Here is a 15,741-nt window from a genome sequence, read left to right on the forward strand (position 1 = left end):
CAGGAGAATCTCAGTGTGATGGGCAGGGCTGCTCAACCCTGGGTACTCCGGCCTCCGCCAAGACTACAACCACCCACGTGCCTCCCGCCCATAACTGATCTCTCAAAAAATCCAGTTTGCTTGACTTTCAGAATATACCCAGAGTCCAACCATTTCTCATGCCCTCCACTCCCCAGTCCTGGTCCAGCCACAGTCCTGTCTCGCCTGGACCACTGCAGCAGCTCCTAGCCCATCTCTGTGCTCCTTCCCCCAGCCCCCCCCTCGCAGCCTGTCCTCATCAGCAAGGCAGCCAGAGGGATCTTGCTGAAACCTAGGTCAGACCCGGTCTTCCCGGCTCCCGCCTTCCTGCAAGTGAAAGTATTCAATGTCCAAGGCCCAAGTGTGCCCATCCTCTTTCCTCCGGGCCTCTCCCCCCTCCTGCTCTGCCCTGACTCAGCCTGCCTTTCTCACGCAGGCCCCCTCTCTGCTCCCAGACCGCACCCAGCGTGGCCCCGGCTGGCCAGGCCGCCGTGAGCACTCATCCCCAGAAACCTGGACCCTTTAGTCCTTCAGCTCCCCCTTGGCTCAAATGCTACCTTCTCAGGAAGGCCTATCTGACCACACCCAATTCCCCTCGCCCTGGCAGTTTTTCCCATAGTACTTATCACCTTCCAACGTACTACTGAATTTTCCTATTTATTAGATTTATTGTTTATCTCACTGCAGCCAGAACGTCAGCGCCACGGGGGCAGGAATTTCTGTCTGTTTTGTTCACGGCTGCATTCCCAGCGCCTGGAAGAGTGCCGAGCACCTAGAAGGCGCTGGGTGAATAATTCGAGCAAACGAATGAATGAGCAAAATGCATCCCTGATGACCTCAGACCACGTGCTCCTCCTCTGAAGCTTGAGGATCACTGTTTCACTCGTCTTCTCCTTTCCTTCTCCAGAAGGTCTCATCGAACCTCTGTAGTGCTAAGCAAACGCAGCAGCCCTGATCAAGACAAATTAGCATCAGCAAGACCTGCTTCCTGTTTCATGGAACCAGCCTCACCGAGCACAAAATTTTATTAGTCAATGGAAGCCAACACGCCCAGCCAATTGCCAGAGAAGCGCGGCTCTCTGTCACGACTCCAGTTTCGCCCGGTCAGGAGGAAACCCCATCTGGCTTCTTTCTCCCCTGTCTTAGATATAATTTAAAGTGAGTCGCAGAGAGTACAAAAGCCAAAATCCAACAGGATGAAAATCACTGTCCCGTAATCTGTTTTACGAGATGAAAGCTCGGAGACTTTACTAGCCTCCTCCAGGATGGGAAGGCGGTAACCTGGACAGGTGCGCCCCGGCCCCCCACTCTTCTCTCTGCAAAGCTCATTACTGTTCCCCAGGATGAAATCGAGATCAGGTTTCTGCATCTGCAAGGAATTTCTCCTAAAGGAACTGCCCATGTTTTTTCCATATGTCTGAACATCTGTTTGAAAGAATCAGGAGTATTGTCTTTGGAGGTGTGTACTGTGGTTAAACAATCTCATATTTTGACTACTTTATAACGAAAAGGATGGCTTTCCAATCCTTCTTTCAGTTGAAAACATGTCCCAGAGAGTGGTAAGAATAACGTTTATTGAAAACCCCAGCACAAAGATGGATGAGGAAAATAATGAGGTGTCCTCTACCGGGAATTTCTATGCAGGATTATGGTTAAAGGGTCTGGAAGCAGCCAGGGAAAGGATTAAATGACAGTGGCATTATACAGGCAACTCTCAGCTGGGGTATTATGAGATCCCATAAGCTGAAGAGCTATGGAAACGCTTAAAGCCCAACCTTGCAAAGCTGCCTTTGAATGGCAGTTTTGTCCACCAAAGGACCACTGCTTCCTATCCTGAAACAGAACGAGGAGATGATGGCAGGGTTCCACCAAAAGGCATGTGGCTCTTTCAAGGTGAATCAAGTGGTTCCCTTTCTCTGATCCCTACAGGTCAAAGTCACGTCAAAGAACTAAGATTCCCAGGCTCCTCAGAAAAAACCATAAACTTGCTCTAGTTCCACGGGATTTAGAGCTTTATAGGAGAAATGTCCAGGGTCTGGCTGCGAACAGAGCTCCTTCCCTAACTGGACAATTCTTAGAAATCGTATAAACATAGCCTCTTTCCTACTTCCCTTTCTACTGATAACCCTTAACGTAGCACAGTCCTTATTAACCCCCAGAGGCTATGAACTTGAGGATATTTGCCTTGAGCTAAATCTAACTCAAATTTTGATTTAGTAGCCAAAATATAAAAATCAGAAATTATACATAAAAATTCAGATTCCTAGCTCCCCTTAATAAAAACTGTGAAACCTGGCAACTTTGGTTCCCACATGGCATAACCGAGGGGGGCTGAGTACCAGCTGCCTCCTTCAGAGAAGGTACATACTGTGCTGTGCTCTACTCCCCACCACTCCCTATTGCTCCCTGCTTGGCCAAGGCAGTCATTTCCTTCCATCGTCTGGCTCCCACGAGCACTCAGTTTGTAATCTTGTTTCTGCACTCACTTCTTTGGTTCTCTCCTTAGTCCACTCCTTCTAGAGAGATGCAGCTTGTTATTGAGGGTATGGGAAATAAATCCTTACAAGTGGATATGCACTAAGCCCTGTAGTGATGGCCTGAGCGTTAGAAAGTCTATGACTCTGCTTCTGAGCTCCAGACTCATATACCCAACTGCCTACTTGCCGTCATTGCTTGGATGCCCCACAAGCCCTTCCCCAAACTGAACTCGTAATCTTCCCCTAGGAAAATGCCTCCCCAGGTCTTCCCACGTGGCATATGACACCACCCTCTACCGAGGCACTCCTTCACCCCCCCACACACCTAAGCCAGCACCAAGTCCCGAAGCTCACACCTTGGAATCCATCCCCTCCCCTCCCAATGCCACCTCCCAGTCCTCACCACCTTGACCTTCCAGCCGGCACTGCCACAGCCTATCAAATTCCCCTCCCTGCTTCTTCCCGTAGAGAAGCCCACTCCTTAGAGGGAAGCCCAAGTGATCCCAAAAACATTAAATCAGAATCATCTTCCTCCCCTGCTCAAAACTCGGCACTCCCTTCCCCTTGCCCTGAAATAAAACCCTAGTTCCTCATCTTGGCTTATGAGTCCTGCCAACCATCACCCTCCAAGCTAAACTCAAGTGGCACTGGCCCTCCTTCGGCTCCTCAGACACACCAAGTTCTTCCCAGCCTCAGGACCTCCGTGTGTGCCGTGCCTTGTGCGTGGAACACGCTCCCGCCACCACCAAAAGAGACAGAGACAGAGAGAGGAAGGGCAACATTCCTGTCTTTGCTGGCTCGATCATCTGCTCCAGGCCCCAGCTGGTAAGTCACCACCTCAGAGGGATCCTCCCTCCCTCTAAAGCAGGTCATCCAAGTAGTACTTTCTTGGCACGGTTTGTTTTGTCAAAGCACTTACCACCACCTCCCGCCCCAAGTTGTGAATCCAACAGATGAACTCCTAATCAGCTGTCACGTCCTACCTTGGAGTCCAGGTGTCATCCCAGATGGCCCTCATCTGGCCTCCCTGACACACCCACATCTCAGCAACGGTCACACCAACCATCCTGGTCTACTTGGCATATCTGGTGCCCCTTGAGCTACATCACGGCAGGAACTGTGTCCATCTCACCCATCATTACATTACTGGCGCCTAGCACAGTGCCTGGCACAGAGCAAGCCCTTGACAAAATGTTCACCGAATGAATGAGTCATGAGATCTGAAAAGCATTTAAGGTTTGGAACAAACTTTCTTCCAAGATCAAGTGACATTCAAGAGAGAGGAAAGAAAAAAGAAAGAAAAACAGCTGAACACGGCATATGCTTAAGATATGAAATTTTACATGTAAAGAAAGAGAATGAAATGGTCATGTACTCATTTTATTTTCATATAAAGAGGAGCATAAAACCACTAGGCATGCAAAAAAAAAAAGTGAAGTTTTATAGTGTGGCAAATAAAAAAGAGAAAGGTGAGGACCAATCATCGAGAGGGGGAAAAGTGAGCCATGGTACAGTACAGAAATAGAAACAGATGGAGAGATAAGGAGAGAGACAGAGATCAAGAAAGAAACCAGCAGAAGCATCTAGGCAAGGTACAAAACAGGGCTTCGCTGCTCTTCTGGGAATGAAAGGGCAACCCTCCAGATTTCGAAAGGGGTTTTCGCACCTACTTAAAGGTTAAGAGCCCTTGTCTTCTTAAAGTCCCCTCTCCTCTTCATTTTTCAAAGAAGTTTTTAAAAAACTGACTTCCTATGTTAAAAATCAGGGGTTAGCACATCTCGTTTTGAAGAGAACCCAATCTATTCAAATGATTTTTTTTTAAAGACTTCACTTTGTGTCTTTTTTTTTAAAACATTTTTATTAAAGTATAATTACTTTACAATGGTGTGTTAGTTTCTGCTTTATAACAAAGTGAATCAGTTATACATCTACATATGTCCCCACATCTCTTCCCTCTTGCATCTCCCTCCCTCCCATCCTCCCTATCCCACCCCTCTAGGTGGTCACAAAGCACCAAGCTGATCTCCCTGTGCTATGCGGCTGCTTCCCACTAGCTATCTATTTTACATTTGGTAGTGTATATATGTCCATGACACTTTGTGTCTTTTGAGGATATGGCTACAGATTTTTAAGTCATACGTTGAGTTTTCAAAGTTACGAACAAGAAGAGGGGCGGATCCTGGGGAGCTGTTGGAAGGAGGGGCGTGAACATCAAGCATAGCGTAGTGGGCATCCTCGGAACTGCATGTCCAGCCCATTCCCTTCTCTGGAACTTTCCATGGCCCCAGCCCCTGATGAACGGGTGAGCAGAGCCTTGCACTACACATGGTCTGACCTCTCCGGCCAAGCTAACTGGACTGGGGGTGGCACCCTTCCCCACCCCAGGGCCAATTAGAATCTCCCTGAGGGTCAGGACTTGGGCTCCAACGAGCTGGTGAGGGGCTAGAACACGGACAGCATAGAAAATCGATAGGCAGGAGGGCCTGGTGGGCATTTCTCCACCAGGACTTCCCTGCCTGGTGAGAATGAGGCGGCAGGGAAAGCTGTTCTGCAGAGCGATGTGGAAGACAAGGAAAGCTGTGTAACAGGCAAAGCCAGACACCTGAATCCAAATCCTGAGTCCACCATTCAAGAGCTATGATCTTGAACAAGTTCCTGGACATCTCCTTGACCGAACTGTAACTGCTTCTTAGGGCTTTTTTGAGGATTAGATAAGTTAACACAGACGGCACTTGGAATAGGGTCTGACATGCGGTCAATGCTCACTAAGTGTTAACTATTATTAGCATCATCTTGCTGAACTGTAAGTTCATGACAGTGAGGGTTTCTGGCTGGTTCGTTCATACCACATCCCAGAATCTAGAACCATGCCTGGTACATAGCAGTGCTCAACAAATGTTTGTTGGATAATCAGAGAACAAAGATACCACATAGCTCTGAAAGGACAGACACCATGGACAGAGCCTCCTAAAGCTTCTCCTTGTTTCTTTCCTGCTTTTCCCATCTCAGGGTAAAAGCCAACCTCTCCCCCATGGCTACTCGGGCCCTGCCCGCTCGGGCCCCCTCCTCTCTCCCTCTGGCCCTTCATAGTCTGGTTCCACTGGCTTCCTCAAGGTCCACTGACACAGTTTGCTTCCTTTGGCCTCTAAGCATTTGCACATACTGTTCCCTCTATGCACCATCCTCCACCCCCGTCTCTTCTTCAAGGAAATGTTAACAGGGAACTCTTCCTCCCTCTACACTGGCTCCTCCATTTTACACACCTAGAGCCTCGTGCACGTTTCCTTCCTGCCACTTGCCACAATTTGTAATTTTATCATTTGCATGATTATTTTTTTAATTAATTTATTTATTTATTTTTGGCTGTGTTGGGTTTTCGCTTCTGTGCGAGGGCTTTCTCTAGTTGCGGCAAGCGGGGGCCACTCTTCATCGCTGTGCGCGGGCCTCTCACTATCGCGGCCTCTCTTGTTGCGGAGCACAGGCTCCAGACGCGCAGGCTCAGTAGTTGTGGCTCACGGGCCTAGTTGCTCCGCGGCATGTGGGATCTTCCCAGACCAGGGCTCGAACCCGTGTCCCCTGCATTGGCAGGCAGATTCTCAACCACTGCGCCACCAGGGAAGCCCTTGCATGATTATATTAGTCAATAACTTTATACCCCCTAGATCATGAGCTCCATAGGGAAGCTAACCACCGCTTCTCTTTCAGTCTTCATTGTATCTCGGCATCAAGCACAGTATATGGCAAAAGGTAGGTGGTCAACAAATACTTGCAGAATAAATCCACTTGTTGAATGGATTGACTGAGCAAAGAAATAAATCTTGGACTCATGACCATGAGTCCAGGTTCTTCTTGAGCTGAATCTCCTGACCTGATGATATGTTACCCCAGTAGCCTCCCCATATAATCCCCTTTTTCTAATCTGCTTTGAATGAGTTTCTCTCTCTGTTACAACCAAAGACTTTGACTCCAGCACACACTAACACCACCTCCAGGCCAAGAGGTTCCCACCCTAGAGCAGATAAGCCTTGATCGATGGATAATGATATGAAGACTTTCTTTTCCAAAAATCAGTTTTCAAGCATGACAGAGTAAATAGTACCAGACCAGCCCTACCACCATAAACAACTATAAAATAGGACAAAAGTTGATAAGTCAATTGCTTTCAGGCACTAGACAGCAGGCAGCGTAAGACTGTGGTCCATGAGAGAAAGGAAACATAGGAGGTGAGCCCATGTTCACTGCAGCTCTCTGCCTGGGGACAGTTTCCCTCCCACATGCAGGGAGTGGAGTTCAAGCAGAACACAGTGGTCCTGCTCAGTTGGGGAGACAGAGTTCAGAGTCCCAGGCTGTAGAAGCAGCTAGGATCTGTGGGTAAAGCATCAGAGAGGAGGAAGGTGCTAGGGGAGCTCCCCAAGTCCTTGGCCAAGGGCTGGGCTGTGTAAGCACAGGGAAAGAAAGTGCAGAGTTTATCAGAGAGAGGCAGCTATGGGGTAAAAAGGGAAACAGAGAGACTAGAGGTTGAGCAGGGCTGGAGTATTGGAATTCCAGCCCACCAGAGAGGAGTGACCTCCCCACAAAGCATCCAAAAAGACTAGGCCTTAAGAGTAAGGTCATGCCTTAGAGTAAGGGCTACTTTAGACCTGCCCTAACATGGTCTAAAACCTAGCCTCAACTAGATCCACAAAAGAAGGAATTTGATGGCTAACCCCATGAACCTGAAGGGCATGGGGAACACCCTGGGCTTTCCACAGGTCTACCTTAACAAAGGGTAAAATCAAGCCTATAAAAGTTCAATGTGATCAGCCAGTAACTGAACTACCTTTAGAGGAAGATAACAAAATCAAGAGTCTCTACAATGTCCAGTACACGTCATCATCACAATGTCAGTATACAGTCAACAATTACTAGACATGCAAAGAAATAGTAAAATGTGACTTGTGGTAAATGAAAAGAAGCAACGAATGCAAACAAAATCCCCAAAAGGCTGTGATGTTAGATTTAGAAAAAGCAACTGCCAGGATTTATAAGTTCTTAATATTATCATTAAAGTCCTTAACCAGGTATATACACTCAAAGCTACCTGTGAAGATTTTAGGGTTAGGGGTTTGTATGTTTGTTTTTTGTCTGAATTGTACTTGTGTCATGTAGTTTCAGTGGATGCTCAAGAATCTGCATTTTTAACAACTACTCTAAAGGGTTTTGATGCACCATCAGATTCTTATCATAGAATACTTTTACTTTAAGGCAAATTTAAAAGAGTTAAATTAATTTAAATGTATTAAAGGGCTGGTTAATTGAGTTGGTTGGTGGGCACCAGTCAGCAATTCCTGGTTAACCAGACTATACAATCAAGAATATTTCAACTCAATATGTTGGAGAAAAAAAACAGTTCTCCACTTATTTTGAAAAAAAAATCTGAGGTTAAATCAAAAGCCACAGACATAAAAGATAATGCTTAAGGAAAAACCAGGAGGAAATGCTCAGAGTATAATGTAAAGTGAAAAAAAATCAAAGTACAAACTACTATAACATCAAGTATAAAAATGTACAGTGATAGACATTGCCATGTTTATGAATAGAAAAAAAGGCAACAGGAAATATATCAAAATGCTAATAATAGTTATTTTAGGTATTTGACTCTGCGTAGTTTTAACTTTTCCCCAGTTTTCAATATATTGATTTTCCTCAATGGACTCTCATCTGAAATTTAAACACAAAATGATGGCTTCAGAAACCTTCAATAGAGAAACCTCTGCAAAATTCTAGTGGTCTCTCAATCAGAAAGAGAAGGAAGAAGAAGCTTGAGCATGAATATCATTTCTATCCTTATCCAGCTCAGTAAGACTTTTGTCTATGGCTTCTGAGTAGCTGGATTAGCTTCTGATACTCAGTCTCAAATTTCCCATCCCTCAGAGGAATAAGAGGCTAAGACACATACCTCAACCTAATAAGCACCAAGCAGTAGCTGAGCAGAAGTAAATCACCCAGTGATAAATGAGGACGCAAAAGGAAGAGAACTCAAGGCCATACCTGAACCACAGGGTGGCCGCCGGTCGGAGCTTTGACAGCCCCTCGGCTGCCTTCTGTCTCGTAGTGAGCTCGGTGATGTGGCTTGGGCTGCACCTCGATCCTCAGCTCATAGGAGCCTGACTGGTGGGAGAGTGGCCACTCAAGTGGAGGGAGGGATGCAGTCACTGGGATGCTGAAGGAGGAAACAGAATCAGTCATGTGTACAATAAATCATATCCCGTCAATCTGTACAATAAACATAAATGGTCCCTTTTCTGAAAATCATGTCCAATGGGCATATGATAAAATGTTGGCTGTTGGGAGGCACACATTTCTCAGACATGATAGGTAGGGCTCTTCACAAGGTAGAGATCTTTTTCATTCTCTTTCTTTGTTTTCTCTTCCATCTTGATGAAGACAGAATGACTGACATCTCAGTTTATGAAGCTAAGTTCATAATATGATTGTTCTAGCATGTTCTGAACCACTGTAGCTTATTTTCCTCTGGAAATTTTGAAGAATATCACCTCTCACCTCTAAAGAACATCCCTTAGCCAGGATGTTTTCCCTTTCCAAAGGAGTAAGTGTGGGAGAAGGAACACTGAAATAGAAATCAGGGGCCCCACTGTGTCACTAACTTGCCATGTGACGTTAGGTATGCAACTTCATCTTTCTTATCCTCAGTATCCTGTAACCACAAATGGACTAGATGACATCTGAGAGTTTTTCTAGCTCTTATTTCTACGTCTGATGTCTCAAATAAAAGTAAATTTAGGGAGAGGCCATTCCCAGTCACAATCATTACTTCTTGGGTCAAGTGTAGAACATCTAACCACAGAGAGGTGTCTGGTTTTGGTATGGATGAGCCAAACCACTCAGACTTCCTACAATTAAATGAGGAGTAAAGGTCAAGAGCATGACTGGAGTTACACACCCAAGTACAAGTCCCAGCTCCACCTCTACCTACCTGTGTGACTTAGAGCAAATGCCTCTATCTCCCTAGGCCTTAGTCTCCTTCAACTGTGAAATGGGGATACTGAGATCATATAAAGAGCTTAAGCACAATAACTGCTCAATAACTATTAGCTATAATTATTTTTTCATGTAATATAATGTATATTTCAAATAAATAGTTACTTCCTGCAGACGATCTGACTACAGTATTAATGGTATCGGATATGTATGCTTTGGCATCTGAATTTGTAAACTCTTTGAGGGCATTACGTTAAGTTTCATTTTATTATACAGTCTCAACCCTACCCAGCACACACATCAGGTACTTGATATGAGGTTAGAATTAGGTCATTGAAGAGGTGAATGAAGTCTTGACAATCTATCTAGACCATTCACTCAGAGCCCAAGAGAACCTAAAGACATTTTCCCAAGATCACAGAGCAAGACACAGCCAAGGCTCCAACTTAAGTCTCTTCACTCCCGGTCCAGTGCTCCTTCCACATCTCTACACTGTCTCTTATCTTATTAATTTATTTAAAATAGGCCCAAGAAAATACCTCATTGATGGAATGAGTCTAGAGCAATGCCTGAGGTTTGCTAGGTCGTCAGTGAATATTCAGTGGGTGGGCGGACGAATGAATGGAAGGATAAATGGATGAATGAACAAGCAGTTTTACTTCAAAGAACACCCGTATGTTCAAAGTAGCTTTGAAGTTGCAAATGCATGGATTTGTGTCACTATGTCCTGATTTTTCACATGCAGGAGAAAACATTAATCTAATCAGGACAGTCTTTCCTGCTAAGCCCAAAACTGCTAGAAGCTAACATTATCAACTGGACTTAATTAAACATTTGCAGGGAGGCCAATTCTATCCCTTCTCTCTTACAGCAATTCCAAGGGGAGAGTGGAGGGGGGCAGAAGCCCCACAAACACCATCAGTGCCAGAGCCGAACTTGAACATACAATCCAACTTACAATTCCATCCTCACTATGCAAGCATATCTCCAGCCCTTCTTTATAACCACATTGCCTCCTGAAGCCCCTTTAACTCTGAAGTCTCAGGTGTCTAAAGTGCCTTTATTTCTACCTTAGTTACAGTTCCAAGATGCCTTCAAGCTTCTGTCTACATCCAAGGTGCCATATGTGTTAAATACTCTTATTCTCATGTATGCAAGTTAAAATTGTCTAAAGTTAGCAAAATAAGGTTCATTAAAAAATCACTCCACCCCTGTATGAATCAAAACATTTAGTGAGTAGAAGATTCAATGGAATATCCCTAAGTATCAACTTCTAATTTTGTTTGGTTCTGGAATAGGTGTTTGACAACCAAAATATAATCTTAAGACTCAGACCACTGGAGCCAGTCTGACATCCTGCATTTGAATTCCAGCCCTCTGCTGAGTTATCCACACTCCCTGAGATAAATATCATCGTGAGACTTCTTTGAATACTCTATCTTCTCAATCGAATAGAAAATTCTTGCAAATATCTCACTGGCTGGCACAGATTGGCACTTGCTAGGGACTAAAGGATTCTAACTCATCAGAACCTCTCAGATCAAGCCACGTAATGGAGAGGGAAGGATTTTATATACAGTAAAGTCTCAGATAAATGCCTCACAATCGTATTTTATATTAATGTTCCTCCTCACTCCCAAATAAGTCATGTTTTGGAGACTGATCAAGGAGTTGACCAGAAATAACAAGGTGTCAGGAATCTCGAATTCTGATTTCCAACTTGGTCATGAACTAGCTGGGTGCTGATGGGTGTATCACTTCACCTCTCTGAGCCCCAGTTTCTCAACCTGCACCAGGCGTTGATCTTGATCAGCATTCCTAAGGTGGTTCCAGGAAACTTTAGTCTCAGAACTCCGTGGTCAGATGGCCTTTGAAATCACCACACATTCTGTCCACAGCAGGGAGCGGTCCCTACACAAAGGTGTCTATTAAACTCTATTAAACCCAGAAACTCCTTTCCTTAAGGGACTGACTGACCTATGATGGCACTAGTGTTCTCAGAACCTGCTTTGGAGGAAACATCAGACCAGAAGCTCCATTCAGTCCATTTCGGTCGGGGTTGGGGGCAGGTGGGCGTGGGGAAGCCAGGCCCAGTGGACACGGCCCTAGGCTACTCTCAACCCCCCATCAATCAAAACAGCTCTACATTACCTATTTTGGCATTCAACATTTTATTTGAAAAGAAGAGGCTTCCATTTGCTAAAAGCAAATAACACTTTGAAAACCATTGGGATAATGGGAATAGCATAAAGCTTAGATTCTTCACCTAATAAAGCAGATAAAATAATCTCTGCTCCTAATCTGTGTACCTCATTTTCCTTATTATCAAAATGAAGATAAATATATAACCAAACCAGGTTTATGTGAGAATAACATGAAATAATCCAGAGAGAGTACTCAGAAGTGTGCCTGGCACACAGCTAGCATCCTGAAATGTTGGTGATTATTATTGTCACTATCATCACTCTAACAGCTATTGGGGACTCAATCTCCTAGCACACGGCTCATCAGTGAGGAAGCAACAAAGTGCTTCCTCTATAAGGATAAGATTCCCCGATAACAGTAACAGCTGTCTCTTTCATGAGCTCTTACCTATGTAGGTCCTATGCTAAGAGTTTGATATATATTATCTCACCTAATCCTTAAAAAAACAAACAAACAAAAAAACCATGCGGTAGGTACTATTATTATCCTCATCTCACAGGAAATGAACCAAGGCCCAGAAAGGTGCTCAATGAGAATGAAGGTCCTGATTGATTAGCAATGTCTGCCCTGGGCACGGCATCCAAAAGGTGCTCAATGAGAAAGAGGGCCCTGCATGATTAGTGATGTCTGTCATGGGCACAGCAGGATGGCAGCAGCAGACATGCCCATGATCACACAGCCAGTGAGTGGCAGAGCCAGGACTCAGATCCATCCCTGGAGACTCCAAGCCTACATACTGCTATTCACGCATCTCTTCAGCTTGCCAAGATTTTAAGCTCCTTGAGGATTATGGCTCCCACATTTTTTGAAGGCCTCCATATCACTGATTGCAATACTGAGGCACATAGCAGATGCCAACAAACATCAATTCCTCTTATAATAAGATAGCAAATTCCACGTGTTCAGGTTTGCTTTGAGCTTACTAGAACGTCAGCTCCACGAAGGCAGAATTTTTTTTCCCATTTTGTTCACACTGTCTCCCCAACACCTGTAACAGTGCCTGGCACATAGTAGGTGTTTGATAAATACTTGTTAAATTAGCGAATGCATGAATGAGCTCAGTGTCATATGAGCAATCACATGCATCCGATGACTGCATCCTCCTAACAACCACCCAGTACGTCAGGAACACACCCATTTTACAGATGGGAAAACTGCAGCTCAGAGTTTTGTTTTGTTTTGTTTTCCCAGAGAATTTAACTTCCTTTTCAAGGTCTGGCAGCCAGTAAATGGAGAGCCAGGATTTAAGACCAGTCTAGCCAACTCTGAATCCCATGCTCATAACCAGAAAACCTTCTCTTAAAACTGGACCCTGGAATAAATCGTTTTCAAAGCCTGACTCACCTGCAGATGGGAATGGCGGGCACCAGCTGCTTGGGCCAAGTTGGTGGCACCAGCAAAATGGACTCGGGGGCTGAGTTCCTCCTCTCCTCCTGCTCGCAGGGCCCCAGGAACTCCACGGCCGGGTAGATGTGGCGGGGCAGGCCAGCCTTGGACGGGGCGGTGGACACCGGCGACGGGTCGGGGCTGGTCTTCCACATCTTGGTGGGGATCCCACAGGGCGAGTCGGCAGCGAGGCTGTTCAGGGCATCCATGAGGACGGCAGAGCCAGCCGCGGGGGGGTACCCGGCAGGGGCGCCGTCGTCCCGGGGCTGCGGCGAGGGGCTCCGCGAGCGCTGGGGTGAGGCTCCGGGCAGCGGGGCAACCAAGGCCCCAGCGCACGAATGCCTCCGCTTGGTACCAGGCGACGAGGAGCGGGAGGCCGGACGGGGCACGGGCGAGTGGCGGCCCAGGCAGCTGTCCTCAGCGAGGCCGGTTCGAGGTGACATTATTGGCGAGGTTCTGGGGGAATAATGAGCAGGGATGTTTTGAAACTGGGGACACAGGTCGTCGGGCCCGCCGTTATTGGGCGAGACGCAGGGCGAGGTGTAGGGGGAGAAGGTGTCGGAAATGAAGCTGGCAGAGGAGCCGCTGCTAGCGGGGCTCAAGCAAAGCGGCTCGCGGTAGCCCTCGAAGCCGGGCACGGGCAGCGTGAACCTCGGGCTGGCGCCCACCCCCGGCAGGGGCGGCTGCTCCACCAGGAGGCCAGTGTCTCTCACGCGGAAGGGCCCCCCTGCCTGCATCAGTTCGTGGGATGGAGTGATCTCGATCCGAGGGCTCAGGCCCGAGGCCCCCGCTGGCTTGGCAGGGCACAGAAAGTTCTGGGGCCCTACCCTATCCGGCTCTCCCAACCGGCGGGGGGGCTCGCCAGAGAGACTGGCTAGGGGGCTGTATGGCTTGAGGCCATAGTCCAGGACATCATCGGGGTATGCGAGTCCGGAGGGTGGGCTGGCGACCTTATGTGCATTCGGTTCTTCTGGAAAGAGAAGGGGGGAGGGAGGGGTCTTTTTAAGCCTCTAAAACACAACTCCGGATGCAGAGCAATCACAGATTGGGTTTTGTCTCCTGTTATTTTTTATTTTTAATCCCCACCACACCAAACCCCAGAGCTAGAAACTCCTTCCCTCACAGAAGGAAAGTGAGGCCACTTCATCCCAGATTCCTTGAACGGAGAGATCAAAGCGGAAGGATTTTAGTGCAGGTGCACAAGCACAGCTGGTCCAAGCCGTGCAGCAGCAGCCAGAGACCTGGATGGCTGGCTGGGCTAACGGCTTCCAAACTTTTGTTTCAGTGCAACCCTTAAAAGAAATGTGATTTTATTTCACAATTCAGTTCACACCATCATATTCACTGGCAACTGAAACAAAAGCTTCCCAAAACAATACTTACCCTGCTACGTATGATGCACTCTTATCTATCCTCCTGTCTGGGGTTATTTTGTTTAAATTCTGGTCATAACTCATTAAACAGATTTCCTGTCCCACCAGTGGGTCATGACCCACAGTTTGAAAAACACTGACCTAGGCCCATCTGCTCTTTCTACCTGTGTGATACAGCTACAAGATGCAGGGGGAGGCCGCAGCAGCTCCGGAGACCATGAAGCTCTGGGTTCAAATCCCAAATGTTTATGCCCACATGTAAAAAAGTGACTTAATTTACAACCAGGACTCCTGAGCCCTATCTCATCTTGTGCCATTTTACAGATGAGGAAACTGAGGTCCAGGGAGGGGAAGAGATTCACCCAAATACAGAATGAACAGGATTAGAAATCCCCCAGAAAAGCTACTTGGCCCCCAAAAGACAGAGCCATAGCTATAGAGCCTCCCAAACTAGTAAAATCAGTGGATACAGAATGATCTAATTTTTTTCTTTAATCGTGGCCACCTAGCTCAGGCTTCTGCTGCCACATTGAAAGAACCCGTGGCTGGAGAGTGAGATTAGTGAGGGAACTAGCTATTTGTTCCCACCATCCCACACCCCGCTCCTCCTGCAAGCTCCCCAGCTCAACAGAGGCCCCTCCACCCTCTCTGTCGTTACTTGGGTCAGCCTCGACTCTTCTCTCATGCCCTTACATCCAATCCATCAGCAAAGCCTGACCGATCTATTAAAACGTGAACCAAATTCATGTGTCACCACCTCCCGCCACCCTCTTCCACTTGGACTGTTGCCGTCACCTCCTCCCTGGTCTCCCCATTTCTACACTCACCCTCTATGGTCTGTTCTCCACGCAGCCGTCTATTGAAATGTCCATTGTAAAGTGAAACCCACTTTAAAGGCTTCCCTAGATGTCCCCAGGACAGTCCTTAACACACTCGTCCCCTGGCCCTGGCCTGTCTCACTACTCCCACCCTCCCCACTTTTCCCCAAGCTGACTCAGCACCAGCCCTGCTGACATCCTCACGATTCTTCAAGCAGCTCCTGGTGTGGAGCTCCCTCTCCCTAGAAACTCTCCCCCCAAGATCTTCACCTGGCTGCTTCCCTTAATTCCTTCACATGCCTGCTCGGTCAGCAGCTCCTTACACAGGCCCATCAAAAGGATCATCTCCATCCCCACCCCTGTGTCATTCTCCACCCCATTTCCCTGCCGTCTTTTCTCCACTGACACCTGTTAGCAGCTCACATCACATCAGATATTATCTGTTTAGAGAATCGCATGCTGCTAGATCAGGGGCAGGCAAAC

The 15,741-nt window shown here is 46.9% G+C and overlaps 1 protein-coding gene across 5 annotated transcripts in view; it reads right to left on the reverse strand.

Annotated features, from left to right (window-relative positions):
- Nucleotides 1–15,741, reverse strand: part of NFATC2 (nuclear factor of activated T cells 2) — a 159,054-nt gene that overhangs the window by 112,010 nt on the left and 31,303 nt on the right. For 3 of the 5 annotated variants that reach the window (XM_057528868.1, XM_057528866.1, XM_057528867.1), the window contains exons 2-3: nucleotides 13,026–14,037; nucleotides 8,526–8,697 (exon numbers count right to left, since the gene is read on the reverse strand). In XM_057528868.1, coding sequence (XP_057384851.1) covers nucleotides 8,526–8,697; nucleotides 13,026–14,037 — 1,184 coding nt within the window. The remainder of the gene's footprint in view (nucleotides 1–8,525; nucleotides 8,698–13,025; nucleotides 14,038–15,741) is intronic. The other 2 variants (XM_028167299.2, XM_057528869.1) reach the window with 1 other exon arrangement.

This window comes from Balaenoptera acutorostrata, chromosome 15 (assembly GCF_949987535.1).
Source record: "Balaenoptera acutorostrata chromosome 15, mBalAcu1.1, whole genome shotgun sequence".
NCBI classification, from domain to species: Eukaryota; Metazoa; Chordata; class Mammalia; order Artiodactyla; family Balaenopteridae; genus Balaenoptera; species Balaenoptera acutorostrata.